At 49.0% G+C, this 20,980-nt stretch overlaps 1 protein-coding gene across 1 annotated transcript in view; it reads right to left on the reverse strand.

Moving 5' to 3' along the window:
• CHD1 (chromodomain helicase DNA binding protein 1) overlaps positions 1 to 20,980 on the reverse strand; it is a 1,592,763-nt gene that overhangs the window by 1,419,452 nt on the left and 152,331 nt on the right. Inside the window, exon 8 of the mRNA XM_078675438.1 lies at positions 4,744 to 4,966. Within this exon, the coding sequence (XP_078531564.1) occupies positions 4,744 to 4,966 (223 nt within the window). The remainder of the gene's footprint in view (positions 1 to 4,743; positions 4,967 to 20,980) is intronic.

The raw sequence follows: 20,980 nt of genomic DNA on the forward strand, positions 1-20,980 counted from the left end.
CAAAAAGTGGGGGTGACCATGCAAAAAGAGGGCACTTTCTTACAAGCCCCCCTCGACATAGCTTACAATCCTTGGCCTTATTACATGGATAAAGTAAATATATGCAGTCCTGATGAGGGTCATCTACATGAATCAATCAATCATTTGTAAAGCGCACTACTTACCCGCATGGGTCTCAAGGCGCTGGGAGGGGGGGGGCTACTGATCGAACAGCCAGGTCTTGAGTATCCTCCTGAAGGTCAGCAGGTCTTGGGTCTGTTGTAGGCTCAGTGGAGGGTGTTCCATGTCTTGGCGGCGAGGTGGGAGAAGGATCTCCCACAGGTGGCTGTACTTCAGATGCGCAGGACGGTGACAAGTGAGAGGTCGGCGGAGCATAGCTGGCGGTTGGGGATGTAGAAGGAGAGCCGTCTATTGAGGTAGGCTGTGCCGGTCTTGTGGAGTGCCTTGTGTGCGTGGGTGAGGAGCTTGAAGGATATCCTCTTGAGGATATCCTCTTGTTGACGGGGAGCCAGTGCAGGTTTCTCAGGTGGGGGGTGATGTGGCCGTGGCGTGGTACGTCGAGGATCAGTCGTGGATGCGTTGTAGTCCTTTGATGAGCTTGGTTGGGGCTCCCGCGTAGAGGGCCTTTCCGTAGTCGAGTCTGCTGCTGATGAGGGCCTGGGTGACTGTTTTTCTTGTATCTGTCGGGATCCAACTGTAGATCTTGCGGAGCATGCGGAGGGCGTTGAAGCAGGAGGAGGAGACGGCGTTGCATTGCTTGGTCATTGAGAGCGTCGAGTCGAGGATGATTCCCAGGTTGCGTGCGTGGTCGGTGGGTGTCGGGGCTGCCCCCAGTGCAGTCGGACACCAGGAGTTGTCCCAGGCTGAAGGGTTGGAGGCGAGGGTGAGGACCTCCGTCTTGTCCGAGTTCAGCTTCAGAGGGCTGGTCTTTATCCAGTCGGCGACGGCCTTCATTCCTTCGTGGAGGTTGACTTTGGCAGTAATGGGGTCCTTGGTGAGGGAGAGGATCAGCTGAGTGTCGTCGGCGTAGGAGATTATGTTGAGGTCGTGCTGTCGGCTACGTGTGCGAGCGGGGCCATGTAAATGTTGAACAGCGTCGGGCTGAGGGAGGATCCCTGGGGTATGCCGCAGATGATCTCTGAGGCTTTGGAACGGAATGGGGGAAGGCGGACGCTCTGGTTTCTGCCGGTAGAGGAAGGAGGTGGTGCAATCTAGAGCCTAGTCTCGGAAACCTGCGGCGTAGAGGCGTGCACGTAGTGTGCGGTGGCAGACGGTATTGAAGGCGGCAGAGAGGTTTAGGAGGATGAGTGCTGCGGTCTCGCCGTTGTCCAGCAGGGTCCTGATGTCATCGGTGGCTGCGATGATGGCAGTCTCGGTGCTGTGGTTGCTGCAGAACCCTGACTGGGAAAGGTCCACGATTCTGTTTTCTTCGAGGTATCGGGTTAGCTGTCTGTTGACGCTTTTCTCGATGACCTTGGCCGGGAAGGGGAGCAGAGAGATGGGCCGGAAGTTCTTGAGGTCTCTTGGGTCTGCTTTAGGTTTTTTGAGTAGGGTGTTGATCTCCGAGTGTTTCCAGATCTCTGGGAAGGTCGTGGTCTCGAGGGAGAGATTGATGACGTTACGCAGGTGGGGTGCTATGGAGCTGCTTGCTCTATTGAAGACGTGGTGCAGGAATGGGTCTGATGGAGAGCCGGAGTGGATTGTGCGCATGGTCTTGCTGGTGTCATCGATGTTCACGCTGGCCCAGGCTAGCAGGGGGTCGTGATCAATGGTGTGCGGAGGGTCTGTTCTGTTGCTGTCTGTTGGGGCTGTCTGGGTGTTGAAGCTGTCGTGGAAATGGTGGCCACGGGAGTCGCACAGGGCTTGCGACGGCGGGATGTCATTGGTGTTGGAGCTGGGGTTGGAGACTTCCTTCACGATGTTGAAGAGCTTCTTTCTATTGTGTGCGTTGTTGTCGAGGCGGTCTTTGAAGGAGGTCCTCTTGGCCGCCCTGATGAGGTGGTGGTGGTGGTTGCGGATGGTGTCTTTGTGTGCTGCGTGGCTGTCCGGAATTCTTCTCTAGTTTCCGGCAGGCTTGCTTGGAGGCTGGGAGTTCTGGGGTGAACCAGCTGGCCCTCTTGCTGGTGTCTCTGTAGGGGGGGGGGTTTCTGCGGGGCGAGGGTTTTGGCTCAGTCCTCGATCCCGCGTCTGAGGCTGTGGGCAGCGTCATCGGTGCTGGAGGGTTCGGTGGGAGGGCTGAGAGCGAGTTTTGCGTGTAGTTGGTCTTCGGTGAGTTTGCTCCAGCAGCGGCGGGGGATCTGTTGGGTGCGGTGGTGTGTGGTGGGCTTCTGGAAGGCAAAGTGTATACAGCGGTGGTCGGTCCAGAGGAGTTTGGTGGTGTGGCCGACGGAGACGTGCGGGCTTGAGGGAAAAAACGGGGTAGAGCGTGTGGCCGGCGGAGTGGGTGGGTGTTGTGACGAGTTGCTTCAGTCCGAGGTTGGCGAGGTTATCAATCAGGGTTGTGCAATTGTTGTCGTTGTTGTTCTCAAGGTGAAAGTTCAGGTCTCCGAGGAGGATGTAGTCGGTGGAGGTCAGTGCGTGCGTGCCTATCAAGTCGGCGATGGAGTCGCTGAACTGGGGGCGGGGTCCAGGGTGTCGGTAGACGGAGGTGCCTCTGAGGGTGGAGTTAGGGTCTGTGTGGATCTGGAAATGCATGTGTTCGGCGGTGCTGAGCGCGTCGTCGGTGCTAGTCGAGACCCTGATGCTGTTCTTGTAGATGATGGCGATTCCTCCTCCGACTCCGTTGATGCGGTCTAAGCGGGTGATCTTGAAGCTGTCTCGGATGGCTATGGCGATGTCAGGTGCGGAGGAGTCGTTAAACATGAAGCCTCTTCTTATCCCAGGTACTACAGGCTCTGAATAGGCCTTTCTTTTCTTTATCTGACATGACAAAGTCTGAGTAAAAAGGGCAAGAATTCAGACCTAAATAGATAGTAAAGAGCAATCTGTATATTCTATGAAGCAGTAAAGAGTTTTCGGATACCTGAAAAAACGGTGTAGACTGTGAGGTTATCAACAATAGATTCATTGACAGTGCAGTGCACCTGTCTTCCATGTCTTTGGTAATGATGTTTTTTTGTTAATGGTGACAGGAAGCAGATGGAGAAAAAAGGCAGCTTCAGCTTCTCAGACTAAGGTGAAAGACAGAGGGGCAGACTTTTTTTAGTTTGAATAGTTGGTGCATCTCTTTTGCCTTATGTGATGCCTCAGGAAATGGACTACATAGACTGCCAGTTTTCTTCTCCACTTTCCTAGGTTGATGAGGACGAGGCTCTTTGGATGTCAAAGATCATCATCAGAAACCATAATGGAGATTATTTGATATTCACAATGAATCCTTTATGACTTTTCTTAGGCAGTTTTCAAGAGTTATCAAAGCCTTCATCTGAGGGGATTGTTTCCATTGCCTAGGATTTTTGGAGCCATTGGAGCAAGCTTCCTCTTTGTGGTCTTGAAGAGTTTGTGTTGCATTTGTCCTGCAAATCTTAAGAGTTTTTACTTTTATGAGCTTAGTGCAAACAGTAGATGCCTTTGCTATGAGGGTCATCTGAGTGGAATTTCTTTTCCACACAGGAACCACAAAGTCTGAAAAGACTTTTGTTGTTGAAGATGTAGATAGGGCTGAAACAAATTCTGATTCATAGTCTCTAGTATAGACATCTGCTACAAAGCTTGAGAAAGTGGGGAAAATAAAATTATAAAGCCAATCTGTGGGGTTGTAAGCAGAGCTCAAATGGACTTCACACATAATGTGCAGTACAAATCTGAGGGATGGTGGCCTCTGGGTTGTGGTATTCACTTTGCCCTCACCTCATTACTTGAACGTTTTAGAGCCTTTTTCAATGAGGTGGGTAGGCTACTGCAGTGATCATGCTTACAGTCTTTAAGGCAATATTTAACATTACTCTGCTATTTTAATGTTAACATAGGACTCCAAAATCAACGATGGGGATGATTCAATCTGTAAATCTATGACTGTTCCTATGCTGGAAAATTGGAGGACCTTGCTGGCAGAATGACGGTGTAAGCACAAATTCAGGCTCTGTAAGAGAAATTAACCCATAGCACTGGAATGATTTTCAGCATGAGAGTTCAAAAGTGGAGGGCTCTGAACAACCCATGAGAAGGAACACTGATGCAGGTGCTGGGGGGATCTCTCCCAGTGTACAGGTTACCAAGTGTGGGCAAGATGTAAAAGACAGTAGGAGATTTAAAAGTAATTCAGCGTGTGTATGACTATTATGGAGTGATTACCTTCCTAAAAAGGATCCTAAAATGATAACTGCATGAGGAATGGGGGCATGGGGATGAGAGTGCAGGCAATGGGCAGACCCATCGATACTGCATGTAATTATGCACAAAGAGGACATCATATTTGAGGGTTCTCTTTTTCCCCGAGCTGGGAATTAAAAGCAAATTGAACAACTACCTTTCTAAACTAGAACTGTTCTATTGTAGGGAAACTTCATTTTACGAAAAAGAGGCTGGTTAAACTTTACTGGAGGAGGCAGTATCTAGTAAAGAGCAATTAGAAAATATCTTTCTTGAAAATACAGGTCCCATTGTGGATGAAAAGTTATTCTAAGTAAGAACAACGTGCTAAGGAACTAGATAGGAATACTGAGAATATATTCTCGTAGCTTGTTAAAATGAATAACCATGTTTACTCAGTAAGTAATGCATATTTCATTTAACCAAGCATACCATCGTTTTATCTCTTGGTCCTTTTTCTTAAAGTTTTCCATTTTTTTCATCCCCTTCACGTTTTGCTGATTTAATGTTTCTTCCGTTTCCCATGTGTTGTGGATACTCGACCAACCTTTCCATTTTATAAGATATTGAGTCTCTCCTGGTTCCCTCTCGTCATAATCTGCATTCGGATCTCCATCAGCTTCTACTGCATATATGGTGGTTGTGGCGCCTACGGCTGTTAAATTAGAAAAGAATGAATGTTAATGAGTGACCTCTCAATTAAGTCTCTTGGTGTTTGAAAAAATACCTCTAACACACAACATCTTCATAGATTAGGCCAACACAGTTTTAGTTGCTAACTGCTGAGATCATACAAGTCTCTTCCTCAAAGAGTCATTAAAGTCAAAGAGGTTTACCACGCCCCTCAAGGAAACAAATATGAGCAGCCCACTTTAGTAACAGGTATAATCTTCATTTCAGCACTGTGTTTTAACAGTTAAGTTTTAAAATGTTTACTAGTGGATCAGTACTGTTGGCAAGAAAGTGCACTGCATGGCTTTAAAAATATAGATGTGCTACACAGTTCCTGCAGTTTCTGTCCCACTGGAGATGCATAATTTTGGGCCACATGTACAAAGATTTTTTGTGGTTAAATACGGCCGATTCTCAAGAGTCACCCTGTTTACGAGCTCCAAATGGCTTTTTCACATGTACAAAGCCCTATTTGCGATTCAGCAACCTAGTACCAAATCGCTAATTGGGTTTGTAATTTGGTATCAGGAAGGGGGGGGGGGGGGGTATGAAATGCGTTACTTACCTGTAACTGCAGTTATCCAGTATTGGTGTCTTTCATAGATTCACATGCCTGAATCATTCCCCGTCGTCGGGATGGGAGTCCCCGGTACATAAATAAAGTAATGTCCTATAGACATATAGAGAATAGTAGGCCTAAAGGCCTCACATTAGTAACATATCGATGTCCTTTTGTAAAAAGGACCAAACTCTAGAAAAGAGCCAATCAGCTGTCACCTCCCTCTAGAACCCTCCTGGCAGGAGCCTCAGTCCCTCAGATTTTCGTACGCACTAAGCTAAGTAGGCGTGTTACTGAGAGAATTAGGTGAGTCCTTCCATGGAAGGCGGGAGGGTTGCATGTGAATATATTAAAGACACCAATACTGGATAACTGCAGTTACAGGTAAGTAACGCATTTCTTATCCAGTATTATGGGTGTCTTTCATAGATTCACATGCCTGAATCAGAGTAGCAAGCAATGCAGAGAGCACATTTCGGATGGTACAGTATATACAAGTCATTAGATAATAACATATCAAGCGACTAGTAACAGCCAATAGACGCCAACAACAAGTATCAGTAAAGAAATGTGCATACAAGAGAAGGATGGAGGGATGAAAGAAGGCTCACCTCAGTGAAATAGATGGCGTAGTACTGCTTGTCCCACCGCTGCATCTTTCATACGCTCCGTGTCCAGGAAGTAATGCCTAGTGAAGGTATGTGGCGACTTCCATGTTGCCGCTCTGCAAATGTCAATGACCGGCACCCCTGCAAAGAGTGCCATAGAAGTGGATATAGCTCTCATGGAGTGGGCTCGCACCTTAGAGCGTAGTGGCTGTCCTGCTTGTTTATGACAGAAAGAGATAGCTGCAGAAATCCAGCGTGTGATGCTCTGTTTAGTAAGTGGGAAACCCTTCCTAGGTCTGCTGTAAGCTACAAATAGCTGATTTGACTTCCTCAACGCTTTTGTTTTGTCGATGTGAAATTTTAAGCATCGCTTGAGATCCAAGGAATGCAATGATCTCTCTGCTGCTGTACTTGGATTTGGGAAGAAGGAACACAAAACCACAGGCTCATTAAGGTGGAAATCCGACTGAACTTTTGGGATAAACTTCGGATTGGTCCTCAGGATCACCCTGTCATTTTTAAATTGCAGGAAAGGAACCCTGAATTGAAAATGCCTGCAGTTCACTCACCCTCCTTGCAGAGGTGAGCGCAAGAAGGAGCGCTGTCTTCCAAGAGATGTATTTCAGGTCAGCTCTGTGCACTGGCTCGAATGGATGTTTCATGAGCGGATTAAGAACTACATTCAGATGCCAGGTAGGTGGCAACATCCTTACTGGAGGGAAAGGCCTGTATAATGCCTTCAAAAATTGTTTGATCAACCTGTTTGACCAGAGGGATGGACCCGCTGAAGTTCTCTTATAACGGGATATTGCAGCCAAGTGGACTTTAATGGAAGAATGGGCTAGGCCCGACTTTGCCAGATGTAACAGGTAAGGTAAAACTTGTTCCGGTGAGGAAGAGAAAGGGTGTATCCCTTGATCTGTACACCAAACACAAAACCTCTTCCATTTCAGGGTATACGTTTTGGTGGTGCTATCTGCTCGTGCTCTAGCTAGGATCTCTCTACAGTCCTGCGGAATATTCAAATTTCGAAACTCTCGGAACTCAGGAGCCAGGCGGCTAACTTGAAAGATTTCAGATCCGGATGTTGAACTTGCCGGTTGTTCATTGTGAGCAGAGACGGACACTGCTTCAGACGGATCGGCGGTTTCAGGGATAGACGGTGGAGTTATGTGAACCAATGTTGTCTTGGCCAAGTTGGGGCTATTAGAATGAGAGTACAAGGCTCCACCTTCATCTTCCTGAGGACTCTGGGAAGCATCGGGAATGGCGGAAAGCCGTACGCAAAGACGTTGCGCCATGCGATGGAAAATGCATTCCCTAGAGACCCTGACTGGGGATGCCAACTTGCGAAGTGTGGGCATTTGGCGTTGATCCTTGTAGCGAAGAGATCGATTTCTGCGTGCTCAACGAGTCGGCGAGTACATTGTCCATGCCTGGGACATATTCCGCCCGTAGGGCTACATTGTTCGTTATTAGCCAGTTCCAGATTTACTGAGACTCGCGAGAGTGTCAGCAAGCGCGTCCCTCCCTGCTTGTTGAGGTAGTACATCATCGTAGTGTTGTCTGTCCTGACGAGTACCAGGGAGTTTTTGATCCTTGGTAGGAAAGACTGCAGGGCCAGGAAGACCGCTCTCAGCTCGAGCAGATTGATATGGAGGTTTTTTCTCTGCAGCTGACCATTTTCCGCGTATCTGCAGCTCCTGTAGGAAGGCTCACCCACCTTCTAAGGAGGCGTCTGTTGTGATGACATGAGGAGCAGCTGGAAGCAGGAATGTCAATCCTTGAGACGGGTTTCATGATAACATCCACCATCGCAAAGCTTTGACCATCTGAGAAGTCACCTTTATGCGGTCGTCGAATGACCCTGTGCATTGGACCCACTGCCTCGAGAGTGCCTCCTGCAGAGGACGCATCCGTAGACGGCAGTGAGGGATCAAAAGGATGCACAATGACATCATCCCCAAAAGGCATTTGAAGAGGCGGACCGTCAACACTCTTTTCGAGGCTACTCCAGACGCTAGTGCTAGGAGTTTGTTTTTCCTCTCCTGAGATGGGAACGCTTTTGCAGAACGTGTGTCCAAGGTTGCACCCAGGAAGTTGATGGTTTGAGAAGGTTGTAGGGTTAATTTCTCCTGGTTGAGCGTGAGATCCAGGCAATTGAAGAGACTTAGATAGGCATAAGAAGACCTGGACGCTTCTTTGAAGGATGGTGCCTTGATCAGCCAGTCGTCCAGATATGGAAAGACTTGATGACGGCGCTGTCTGAGATATGCCGCCACTGGGGAAAGACATTTCGTGAAGATGCGGGGTGCAGACTTGAGTCCAAAGGGCAGGACGCAGAACTGGAAATGCCTGCCCGCTACTGCAAATCTCAAGTACTTTTTGTGATTCTTGTGAATTGGTATATGGAAGTAAGCGTCCTGTAAGTCTAGTGACGCCATGAAATCTCCCTCTTCCAGGAGATGTAAGACCTCCTGGAACGTTACCATGCGAAACAACTGCTTCTTCAGGAATTTGTTGAGGGCCCTGAGGTCTAGGATTGGTCTCCATTTTCTTTCTTTTTTCTGGATCAAAAAGAAACGGGAATAAAATCCTTTTCCCCTTTCGGATGGTGGTACTTCTCTCTTGCTCCTTTCTGCAGCATAACAGAGATTTCTCGTAGAAGCAGCCGGAGGTTTTTGTGATGCATTGGGCGAGGCGGAGTTTGTGGAGGGGTGCGTATGAATTCCATAGAATGGCCGAATTGTATTAATTCAAGGAACCAACGGTCCGTAGTAATTATCTTCCAATTTTGCAGAAAATTGGTAATTTTTCCTCCAATTTTTAATAAGCGAGATGAGGTCTGGACTGGCTGAATAAACAAGTCATTATCTGCGTCCGTTGTTTCTCCTTTGTCCTTTACCCCGAAAGGACGACTTTCCATACGAGGATTGTTGGCCTTGTTGCTGCTGGCGTTGCTGGTACTGTGGCCTACTCTGGTTGGAAGAGTAAGAGGACCTGTATAGATAACCTCCTTTGTAGGAAGATTGACCTCTTCCTCGGTTTCCCCGAAAGGACTGATTTTTATATTGGAGTGTGCCCAAGGCTCTTGCAGTGTCTGTGTCCTTCTTTATATTTTGTAGAGCCTCGTCAATTTTGGGGCCAAATAATAGTTGGCTATCATATGGCATATCCAAAATCTTTGTCTGCACCTCAGGACGGAATGAGGTTGTTTTTAGCCATCCTTGGCGCCTCAAAACCGCTGCTGCAGCCAGTTGGCGGAATCCTGTCATAGCGACGTCCATTGCACAGTCTATAATCTCCGATGCTGATGTTTCACCCTCCAGTAGTATTTTCTTTACATCCTCATTGGACGCGTCAGGTAATTCGGACAGGAATGGGGCTATAGCTGCCCACAATTGTCTATTGTAACGCCCAAGAAGCGCTAGGGCATTTGCTGCCTTGACGGTCATTGCCGACATTGAGGAAAACCGTTTCCCAATGTTGTCCAACTTTCTTCCGTCTTTATCAGGCGGAGTCGATAAAGGAGATTAAGGATTTCTGGAGCTCTTTTGGGCCGCCTACTTCACCACCGAATCCGGTTTAAGATGACCTGTCAGACAAGCCGGTGCCGTATTTGGAGCTTTGTACTTTTTGTCCAATCGAGGGATCACTGGCGAAACAGAGGCGGGATTCTGCATAACCTGAACCCCCTGTGTCCAAAGATAATCAATAATCGGAATTGACCTTGTTGATTTTTTGAGAGGTTCCTTGAAATCGTACAGGAAACAGTCTTGTTCCTGGGAATCCATAGTAATTTGGAAGCGCTTAGCGGCCCTTTCCACCACATTATGGAAACCGACGATGTCAACCGGTGGAGAATCGGAGGTTGCGGGCACTGGAGATGCTGGTGAAGGTATGACATAATCCTCCCAGTCCTCATGGACAGATTGATCGTCCTGCAATTCACCTTCTTGTTGGTCTTCTTGCTGTTCCTCCTCTTCTTCTTCATCAGAAGATTGAGGACGTGGCAAATCCACCCGTTCCTTTTGAATGGTTAAGGGCGGGGGTCGCGGTCTTGGTGATGGATCTGCCGTGGAAGTTGGAGGAGCCGGAGATTCTGGGAACCTCTGCTTGTAATTTTGGATGAGGTATCGCAGATCTGTAACTAGGGATGCTGGAAGACAGACCATAGGTGTAGGTGGTGGATGAACTACCTCTTCCTGAGCATCCTCCTCATCTGAGCTCTGGCATTTGACACGCAGTTCTGAGGGGCTAGTTGCCAACTGGAACATATCCCCGTCATCAGAATCCTCATCTTGAAGGAGACATGCTGGTGGCAATAGTAGCACACGGCTAGGAGAAGTTAACTCCGGGGTCAGCGTCTTTCTCGTGATCTTTAGACGCACAGAAGCTGTTTGGAAGCCAGAATCAATCACTGTCGACGGGCCCGCCGACGGTAAGATCGTCGACGGAGTAGTGTTGACAGTTGCCATAGCCGGTGAAGCTGTCGTCGACGGGGCCGTCGTCGACGGTATAGATGTTCCTGCCATCTACGGTGCCTTCGTCGACGGTGCCTTCGTCGGCGGTGTCTTCTACGAGGCCTTCGTCGGCGGTGTCTTCGACGACGGGGCCTTCGTCGACGGTGTCGATGTCGACGGTGATGATCTCGTCGCCGACGCTGTCATCGGCTAGGCTATCTCTTGATTACTATTGTAGACGATAAAGCCTTAAACACCGTCGACAATGGGGTCGTCGTCGATGATGATAATGACGATGATGCCGTCGTCGTCGAGACGGTCGTCGTTGACGTAGACACATAAGCAGGAGACACTGCTTTCTTCGTTGCAGGCTTCTTGAAGGTGTGAACCTCTTTCTTAGAAGCTGTTTTTGACATAGCCTCTGAAAACTTTTTTGATGTCTTCTTTTGAGGAGTGTCCAAGGGGCTAGGGGAAGCTACCCTAGGCCTTTTCAGAGATAATTTTGAGGAGACTGAAGAACCTTCACTTTCCTCAGAGGAATCCAAGTTATCTCTATCTTTAAGCATATGGAGCCAGATTAAAAGGCGTCCTTCTCGATCCTTGAGGGTCTTAGCTGAAAAGGTTCGACATACCTTACAGTCCTTAGCAGAATGATCTGGGTATAGGCAGTACAGGCAGTCTAAGGACTGTTGGTCATCAATGTGTAGTCTTTTCTTACCACAAGAGCCACAGGCTCTAAAGAGACCCTTCTTTGGAGTGTCAGCCATAGTGTATAGCTTTCACTTGAGGAAAAACATGAAAATATTCCAAAATACTGAAGAAAAAGCTGTGAAGAAACAAACCTGAGCAGAGCTCAGGGGAGACTCCCTTAGCACAACGTGCAGTAGAAAATCTGAGGGACTGAGGATCCTGCCAGGAGGGTTCTAGAGGGAGGTGACAGCTGATTGGCTCTTTTCTAGAGTTTGGTCCTTTTTACAAAAGGACATGGATATGTCACTAATGTGAGGCCTTTAGGCCTACTATTCTCTATATGTCTATAGGACATTACTTTATTTATGTACCGGGGACTACCATCCCGACGACGGGGAATGATTCAGGCATGTGAATCTATGAAAGACACCCATAATACTGGATAATAGGCTGTCCCTTCCTAATACTCAATTGCAATGGTATGTGTGAATGTTTTGCGATCGAAATACAGTCGCAAGACATTTGAATTTTGCCATCTACTTCAAGTAGGTGGTAACCCATTCGCAAATGGGAAGGGATCCCCAACCCCTTCCCCATTTGTGAATGTTTGTAAGAACATTTTTAACGAGCAGGCAATGGTGCCACGGACAACTGCCTACTCTTGAAGGACAGAAAACTTTTTTTTTTTTTAAATGCATCCCGTTTTTCTTTAATGTAAATGGGCTGTATTTAAGTACAAACAAAGATTGCTTCAATTAAAATACATGGTGGTCTGCTACCATCACTGCGATTTTAGCGATTCGCGATGGGAATGTTAAAATTTGTCAGACATATTCAATTATCAAATAGCAAATCGTCATCGCAAATGATGGCCCTAGTCTTTCTTTGTTCTATGTAAGAACTAGGCTTTGCTTCCCCTTTCTCAATTAGAGTGGCAACTCTCTTCTCAAGCAAAGCTATCATTCATGAGGAAGTGTGGAAGTCACTTAAGAACCTGACTGTTGTGGATTTTGTCTTCCAGGTTGGTGGCGAGCCATGACTGGGTGAGAAAGTGTTGCTAACAGAGTCGATGACGTGGTTTTCAAGAACAGTGACTAACGTCTTCTATAATGGGAACTATTTTTGATCAATGAAAATGACCCTGAGCTACCAACAGACATAAAATCTGTTACAGAAGATAAAGCATGAAACATGGTAATCAGAATATTTATCACTAAGTTTGGACACCTTGATAGAGGAGGAGCCAAGATGGCGACCTGAACGGACGCTCGATTCCCGGCTCCGCAAGCTTGTGCGTTCCGCACCTATATCCTGCCCGCGAATCCGGCCTCGCACCACATCGGAACGTAGCTAAGATTGCACTGAAACTTCCAGTGTTCCGCCGAGGTCCCTACCTGCCAGATTTCCGGAGATATCGTCGTGAATGGCGGCGGTCTCCGTATCCAGGCTCTGAGACCAGTGTCGCTCCCTGCCGCCGTGGACCTCCAGACCTGCTCCGGTCCGTTGAGCCCTGGAGGCGTGGATCCATTCCTTTGTGGCGCCGTCGCTGGGGGGGTCGGACGGATCCCTTTCGATGCACCTGGGCGCCCCGACCCGTGCGATCGGCACACGGTGGTGAGGAGTTCCTTTGTTGCGATCGTCCCCCTTGCTGAGGCTGACCTGCGCTGTCCAGTGTGAGTGGGTCGCCCCTGGGCTGCCCCGACTTGCATCACGGCGGCGGTGTGCTATCCCTTGCTACGCTCCGGAACTGTGTGCCATACTTGCCCGGACCCGGACCCTTTGAGACTGTAATCGCCCCCCTCCTGTTGTGCACCTCCCGAGGCATTGGAAATGGCGGCTGACCTCTCTACAGCGGCGACTGTAATCTTGCCTCGTACCAGCAACCCCCTGCCCGACATCGGCTTGGGGGCCGCGCTGTACACATTGTCCCGCGCTGAAGAGCAGCGGTGCTTGCATACAAAGTCGGCCTGCCGGGATATCTTTGATGCGCTAGTTGAGCTCAGGGCGGAATGGCGAGCACTCTCCGGCAAGGTGGGCGACGGTGCAGCGCGGCGGTCGGAGGGGGTCCGATCGGCCGCCTCTCGGCACTGTGCTGGATCGACTTTGTCAGATGCAGAAAGGGATGTCGTGGTGCCGAGCGCTGAAGGGGAGGTGAGGATTATCTTTCGATGCCACGACTCCTGTGAATGGCGGTCTGACAGTATTACCGGGGATACATTGTTGCTACCATCCACGGAGTCTGCGACTTTGTTTGTGAGGATGTTGCTGTTTCCCCAACCTCCGTCCGCGCTGCAACTGTATCCCCTTGAGACTGCTGCCTCCCGAGTGCCTCCTTCCCAGCGACGGATTGTATGTCGGCTTGTGAGTTTGGCTGTACTTCTCCTGCTTGCATGTGGCCCGGCTGATGCCTTCGGACCTCCATGTTGTCCCTGCCTCCCACTTCTTCATCGACGGTGGCCATTTTACTTCCCGGTTTTGTTTGGATCGGGCCCTCCTCGGACACTGTGCTTAAGGGGACTGTCACGTACTGGCCAGGGCTGAAAAACCTCTGTTTCATGACCGGGACTGACAGGCTGGCGGGGACTCGGATTGGAACACTTATAACTACGCGTTGGATTGTGCGAACCGGGCTGTTTCGCCCCGTTTCATACCGTAAATGAGACTGTTATTGTTTCTTTATTTCACGAGATGGGGATGTACTGCATAGCGGGATTGACCGGGAATGACTGTACTGGGCCCTCCTCCGGCTTTCTAGCATGGGTTATTTTACTGAGGGGAGGGGCGGTATTCATCGTGGGCTGGGATCGGGGGGGCTCCTGAGATCGGGATGGGGTTAGTCGTATTCCTGGTTGTATCTTGCCAGGTGGGGATTGGGGTTGAAATGTTGTACGTACTGGCTACATTGATCCTATGTATGGTGTGGATTGTTTTCCCCCATCTGTTTCTATTATTGTTAGTGGTGGTTCTGCTTTCCAATCATGGCGTCATTCGTGATATTGTGTCCTTTGTCAACTGCACGGTCGGCACCATATACTGGCTACCCTGGTAATTTGCGGGCAATCGGCTCCGCCACGCTCTCTCTGGTTCCTGCCTGCTGGTCGTGGAGGTTTATTGTGGCTGGGGGGCTATTTGTTTAGGGTGGCGTCCATCTTGCTCTCCTTTGTTTGCGTTCTTATTAGGACGGCCATTTTGTTTTTTGTTCCGACCAGGGCGGGTTTCTGCTGGGCGTCATGGTGTAGTGGTCGCTTCGCGACCTGATTAGCGATGGGGGTCTCCGGGGGTTCACTTTTGTTAGACTAGCTGGTACGATCTAGAACTGTGCCGCCTCTCTGGCGTATGTAATGATTGTAGCTCCCCACGTTTATTCTGCTACTGATGTTTATCCTGGTAATTTTTGCATGTGGGGTGGGTCTTTGCGTATCCTGCTATTGCCCTTATGGACGGGGTGGTCATTCCAGTACTGGCTCGGGGTCCCGGATGTATCTGATTCCATTCTCCTTTTGGTTGTGTGTACTTCTCGATATTATTGTTTCATTCGGTGAAAGGGGCTTTACTTGGCTGGGAGACCGGGAATCTTGTTAGTGTTAGGGCTCCTCCTCCCGTTTCCTTTTCTCTTTTGGGAGTGGTAGAATGGCTGGTTCTCTTCTTCCTCCCGATATTTCAAGTGTGACTATCTTTCTTTTCTTCTCTTTCCTTCTTTCTCTTCTCTTCTTCTATACTTCGGGCTCTTTACTGGGCGACAGGCACTTTGCCGGGGGGGGGTAGGCCGTAGCCTCCGGATTGTTGTAGGGTGGGGGGGTAGATTTAGTTTTTCTCTTTTTAGTTTCTATGGGCCTTATTTCTCTAATTTCTGCGCTTTCTTGTGCTGGTTTCAGTTCTGGGTCTGCAATAGGGATTTGTAGGAAGTGGGTGGCACTTAGGGTGGTGCGTAACTATGGACTGCATTTACTGTTGTTTTGTATTGTACTGCCATATTGACGGGGTGTTCTTCCTACTGTTGTTCTTATTGATGCCGCCTGCTCCTGTTATGTAGCTACAGTCCGGACTCAGTTCTCCTTGACTCTATTCTTTACTGATTCATATTTCAATCGAAACTTTAGAAATTTAACCTTCAATGCTTCTTCTACTTGGCGGCAGGAATCCATTCAGTGTAACTGTTCCTAATTGCTGCTATCTTGCCTGATGCCGCTGTGTAACCGCGTTGCTCGCACCTGTGCTTATAATCTCCGTGGCCGGCCTGCTGGTTGTAGGCCCGTAATTGTTTCTTTTTATGCACAATAAAGGTTTTTCAAAAAAAAAAAAAAAAGTTTGGACACCTTGACTCCAACTCATACAGTCTCACTTGAGCTTCTCTACTCTTTCTTCCCAGCTAAGGCACACACACACTATGTGAGTGAAAGTGAAACGGCCCACTGCAGCAAGTGACTTTGCTGCATGGTGATTGGGTATCTCATGGTCTTCATGCTGTCAGTCTCGCTGTGGGTGTTTCAGTATAAAACTAAAAAAGTTTGTTAGGCTGGCTTCTACGTCAAGGGTCTGCAACTCACAGGTGCTTCTTCTTATGATATCCGCATGGTAAATAGTCTAACTAGGGTGAGCTCCATGTCAATAAGCTACTTTCGGTCAGCTGGAGAACTACCGGTTGCTCCTCAGCTACCCATTGGAGTCACTTCCTTTAAAAGGAGATTGGGTTTGAAACTCGCATACAGCAAAACAGAGAAACAAAAATACACCCAAACTTCAATGTGCAGTCAGTGCTAGATTAAAGACAAATGTAAGTCTAATATGAATTTAAGTGTAAAGAGTAGTTAAGAATATGATATAAATACAAAACAGGTGCCAGACTGTTCCGGGATAAAGGTACAATGCCAAAATATTCTACATTATTTAGGTGACAAGTGCAAAACTGCACATAGCGTTGGCAAGTGCCAATGTTACTGAACAGGGACACACAGACTAACTTGGAGGTTTCAGGGCTCTTCGATTTAATGAACTATCTACTACCAAGTGTCAGTCAATGGAAAGAGTTGTGAGACAATATTACAATGTGGAAGGTGGAAACCTTTCTACACAATATCCGTCCCACTGCTTTAATGTCCTTTGGCTCTATGTTCCACTACTCTGGGGCTTTAATTCATGTCAAAAAAGTTAAATAACCCTTGACAAACCCAGGGGAGGGCACATCTAAGTACCCAAGAAGTACGGATAAGGACTAACAGTGGAGGATCCCCAGTGATGCAGCAGGAAGGAGTAGTTTCTGTCCTGTAACTCCAGTTCTGGAGGAGGGGAATCTCTGTTATAGTCCTAATCTAGTGAATAGTCCCGCCCATGTGCGTGGACCCCAGGGCAATCAAAAATAATCTCTTAAGGTGTCAAAAAATGCAGAACTGCACAGACACTTAGAGAATTTAATGACAGATAATGCAGCCTATATCCACAGGCTACACTGTCCAGTGCTTCAACTAGAAATTCCACCAAAAATCCACAAACAGCAAAGCCTGTCCAGATTTCCCTTGCTTTAACAGCAAAACCCCTCTGGAATGATAGAGAGGAAGACCTGGACAGACAAGCCCCATAGGCAGCCATTATGTGGCTCAAAACAGGATACTGTGCCGTTAAGAGAACCTTCCATAACTACACAGTATCCCAGAATGCACTTCAGGTCCCTTTTAATTTCAGTTCTTTTTGAAGGCGTAACACGCCAGACATGTAGCATTCCTTACATGAAAATCTCTCTCCACCGGGGAGGAGGACGGGCGCTTATGACTATAACAGAGATACCCCTACTACAGAACTGGAGTTACAGGACAGAAACTACTCCTTCTGTAGTAGGGGATCTCTGTGTATAGTCATAATCTAGTGAATAGAATGGCAAGCCCATCCCCACACCAAAGCGGCGGTGGAGAAAAGAGAAATAACACCACTATCGTGCGAACAGATTTCGCAGTGAAGCCTGCCCAAACTGAGCGTCTGCCCTGGCATCAGTGTCCAGGCAGTAATGCTTAGCAAAGGTATGGATCGACTTCCAAGTGGCCGCCTTGCAGATTTCTGCAATTGGAACATTACGGTGCAAAGCAGTCGTGGCAGCTTTGCCCCTGGTGGAATGAGCCTTAGGTTTACCCCCTAAGGTTTTACCAGCTTTTAGGTAACACAATTGTATACAGGACACAATCCACCTAGAGATGGACTGTTTAGAGGTAGCAAGACCCGTCCTGACTGATCCATAATTGATCAACAATTGGTCTGACCTACGAATATCCTTGGTTTTATCCAGATAAAATTTCAACACCCTCCTGACATCCAGGGAATGCAGGGACCTTTCCGCTGGAGAGGAAGGATTCTGAAAAAATGTAGGTAAAGTTATGGTCTGGTTAACATGAAAGTCAGATATAACTTTAAGAAGAAATTTAGGGTGAGTACGCATAACAACCTTAGCAGCATGAAATACAGTATAAGGTTCTTGGCAACACAAAGCCTGATTTTCACTCACCCTGCGGGCCGATGTAATGGCCACGAGGAACGCCGCCTTCCAGGACAGATGCTGCAACAAAGCCTTATGAATAGGTTCAAAGGGCTCCTTCATCAATCTGGACCGCACCACATTCAATTCCCATGCAGGCGAAGGAAGCCGGACAGGAGGGAACACTTTCTTCAAGCCTTCCAAAAAGTCTTTGATCACAGGGATCTGAAAAAAGGAAGTCTGTGAAGGGCATTTCCTGTAGGCAGTCAAAGCAACCAGATGAACCTTAATGAAATGGACATTAAGGCCAGACTGCGCCAGATGTAGAAGATATGGAAGGATGACATCTTCCTTACATGTCGTCGGGTCATAGTTCTTGGACTTGCACCAGATGCAAAACCTCTTCCACTTGTAAGCATAAAAAGTCCTAGTGGAAGGTCGCTTAGCCTCCTTCAGTATGTCCATGTAATCTTCTGGGAGAATCAGATGGCCATATTGCACTATCTTAGGAGCCATGCCGCCAAACTCAAAGACGAGAGGTTGGGGTGCAACATCTGCCCCCAGAACTTCGTGAGAAGATCCGGCCTGCACGGCATCCGCAAGTGAGGAAGGAGAACCCGGTTAAGAAGGTCCGTGTACCACCACTGTCTGGGCCATTCCGGGGCAATCAGTATCATCCGCGCCCTGGACTGGGACAGCTTGATGAGCACCGCCGGAATCAGGGGAATGGGTGTAAAAGCGTACAGAAAGCTGTTCAACCAGTTGATCCATAACGCATTCCCCAGCGTCCCCGGCTGGTAGTACCTGGAGGCGAAGTCTCGGCATTTGCTGTTTTTGGCGGTGGCGAACAGATTTACGTCTGGAGTCCCCCACCTTGCGAAGACTTCTCCTAGTACTTCGTCGTTTATGACCCATTCGTGGTTTTCCTGAATCAGTGTGCTCAGCGCATCTGCCTGAACATTCTGCACACCTGGTAGATGGGTAGCCGTTATCGTCAGTCCTCTGGCCAGAAGCCAGTGCCAGATCGCCTGCGCCTCCTGCGACAGAGTGCGCGATCTCGACCCCCCATGCTTGTTGAGGTAATACATCGTGGACGTATTGTCCGTCTGAACAAGCAAAGAGTTGGTCGGGAAGGACAGATGAAAGGCCTTCAGTGCCAAGTGAACAGCTCTGAGTTCCAGGAAATTGATGTGGTACGTGGACTCCGTCGGGGACCACGTCCCTTGAATCTGTGGGTCTCCGGAGTGCGCCCCCAGCCGTGGAGCGACGCATCAGTCACTATAGTTTGCGTGGGAATGTCCTTGTGGAAGGGAACCCCTCTGAGGAGATTCTCTGCTGAACACCACCACTTCAGAGACTGAAGAGCATGGAGAGACACTCGTATCCTGTCGTCCCAAGATCCTTTCCTCTGATCCCACTGATCCTCCAAGCACTCCTGCAATGGTCTCATGTGCAGCTGTGCGTGTGGCGTGAAGAAGACACAAGAGGCCATCGACCCCAGTAGAGAAGACACCGTCCTCACTGTTGTAGATGGAGTGGTCATAAGAGCCTGAGCCTTCCGAAGGAGTGATAATTGTCGCTCCTCCGAAGGAGACACACTTGCTGACAGCGCATTGATGGAGGCTCCCAAGTACTGTATGCACTGGACCGGAGTCGGGACAGACTTGGACATGTTGATGTGCAACCCAGCTTGTTCAAGAGAATGCACGTCTTCTGGAAGTGTGCTTGAGCTTCCGAGAAGGAGGAGGCCTTGATCAACCAATCGTCGAGGTACGGGTAGACAAACACCTTGTGCTTCCTCAGGTGTGCAGCTACCACTGCCATGCACTTCGAAAATGTTCTGGGCGCAGACTTCAGCCCGAATGGCAGTACTGTGTACTGATAATGATTGGCGCCGACTTGGAATCGCAGGAACGTCCTGTGTTTGTGTGCAATGGGCACATGGAAGTACGCATCCTGTAGGTCTATAGCACATAGCCAGTCTCCCTGTTGCAGCTGAGGATAAATCTGATGCAACGACAGAATGCGAAACGTCTCTCTGCGAATCCACTTGTTTGCCTGTTGCGAACCAGAAAGAACCGGGAGTACAGACCTCTTCCTCTTTGAGACAAAGGTACGTCTTCTATCGCCCTTTTCCTTAACAGGACATCGGCCTTCGCCTGGAGCTCGCGCAGTTGAAACTGTGAGCTGACCGGTGGAATTGATGGAGGCGGCTGGTGAACTGAAGACTGTATCCATTGCAAGCAATATTCAGCACCCACTTGTCCTGAGTAATTTTTCTCCTCTCTGCCAGAAAAAATGTAATACTTCCTCCCACCGGAGCGGGTAACGGATGTAGGGGAAGTAACCGCTCAGGGTCGAGACCCAGCCGGGCCTTTGTTCGCTGTAGAGGACTGTTGGCCTCCTCTACCCTTCTGGCGCTTCTGGAAGGGCCTCCGGAACTGCTGCTGCTGTTGCTGCTGCTGTCCCGAAGCCTGTCCTCGCCCTCTGCCCTGTGCCCCGAACCGTCTCTGGAACGGGCGGTAGGCCTACTTTTCTTTGGGCTTCTCCAAGCCCACAGCCGTCAGAGTCTCGGCCTCCGCCTTCATGCGGGCCATCTCATCATCCCGCATGTTTAACGAACAGGGTTTCCCCCCGAGAAGGGCAGACTGGCCACTCGCTGATGGGCCTCCGGCTTGAGTGATGTGAGCCTGAGCCAAGCATGGCGCCGCTGGTTGATCCCATGACAATACCCATGGGCCGCCAAAAGAGACATCAGCGGCCGCGCTGATGACCTGGTTCGAAACCAGCATCCCTTCCTTCTGGATCTCCAGGAAATACTCCCTCCTATCTCGTGGCAGGAGTTCCGTGAACTGCTGGAGGGATTCCCTCAGGGCACGATCATAACGCCCCAGCAGAGCCGCATTGCTAGAGGCCTTCATGGCCGCAGATGCCGTCCCACAGGCCTTCCTGCCAGCTGAGTCGATCCATCGGCTCTCCTTATCCGGAGGCACAGTAGAAGACGGAGAGGTAGCGTGTTGTTTCCTGGCTGCCGTCACTATAACGGAGTCCGGAACTAGCTCTATCCCGTAGAAAAGGCCGGATCGGAATCCGGGCCCTGTACTTCTTCAGAAGCCGGGATGGGGCGGCTTTCGTCACTGCAGGCGTGAAGAACAGCTCCTCCGCAGGCTCTACCAATCCTGGTACGAGCGGTAGTAAAAGGCGAGACAAAGGCTTC

This window comes from Lissotriton helveticus, chromosome 2_1, assembly GCF_964261635.1.
Source record: "Lissotriton helveticus chromosome 2_1, aLisHel1.1, whole genome shotgun sequence".
In the NCBI taxonomy this organism is placed as follows: domain Eukaryota; kingdom Metazoa; phylum Chordata; class Amphibia; order Caudata; family Salamandridae; genus Lissotriton; species Lissotriton helveticus.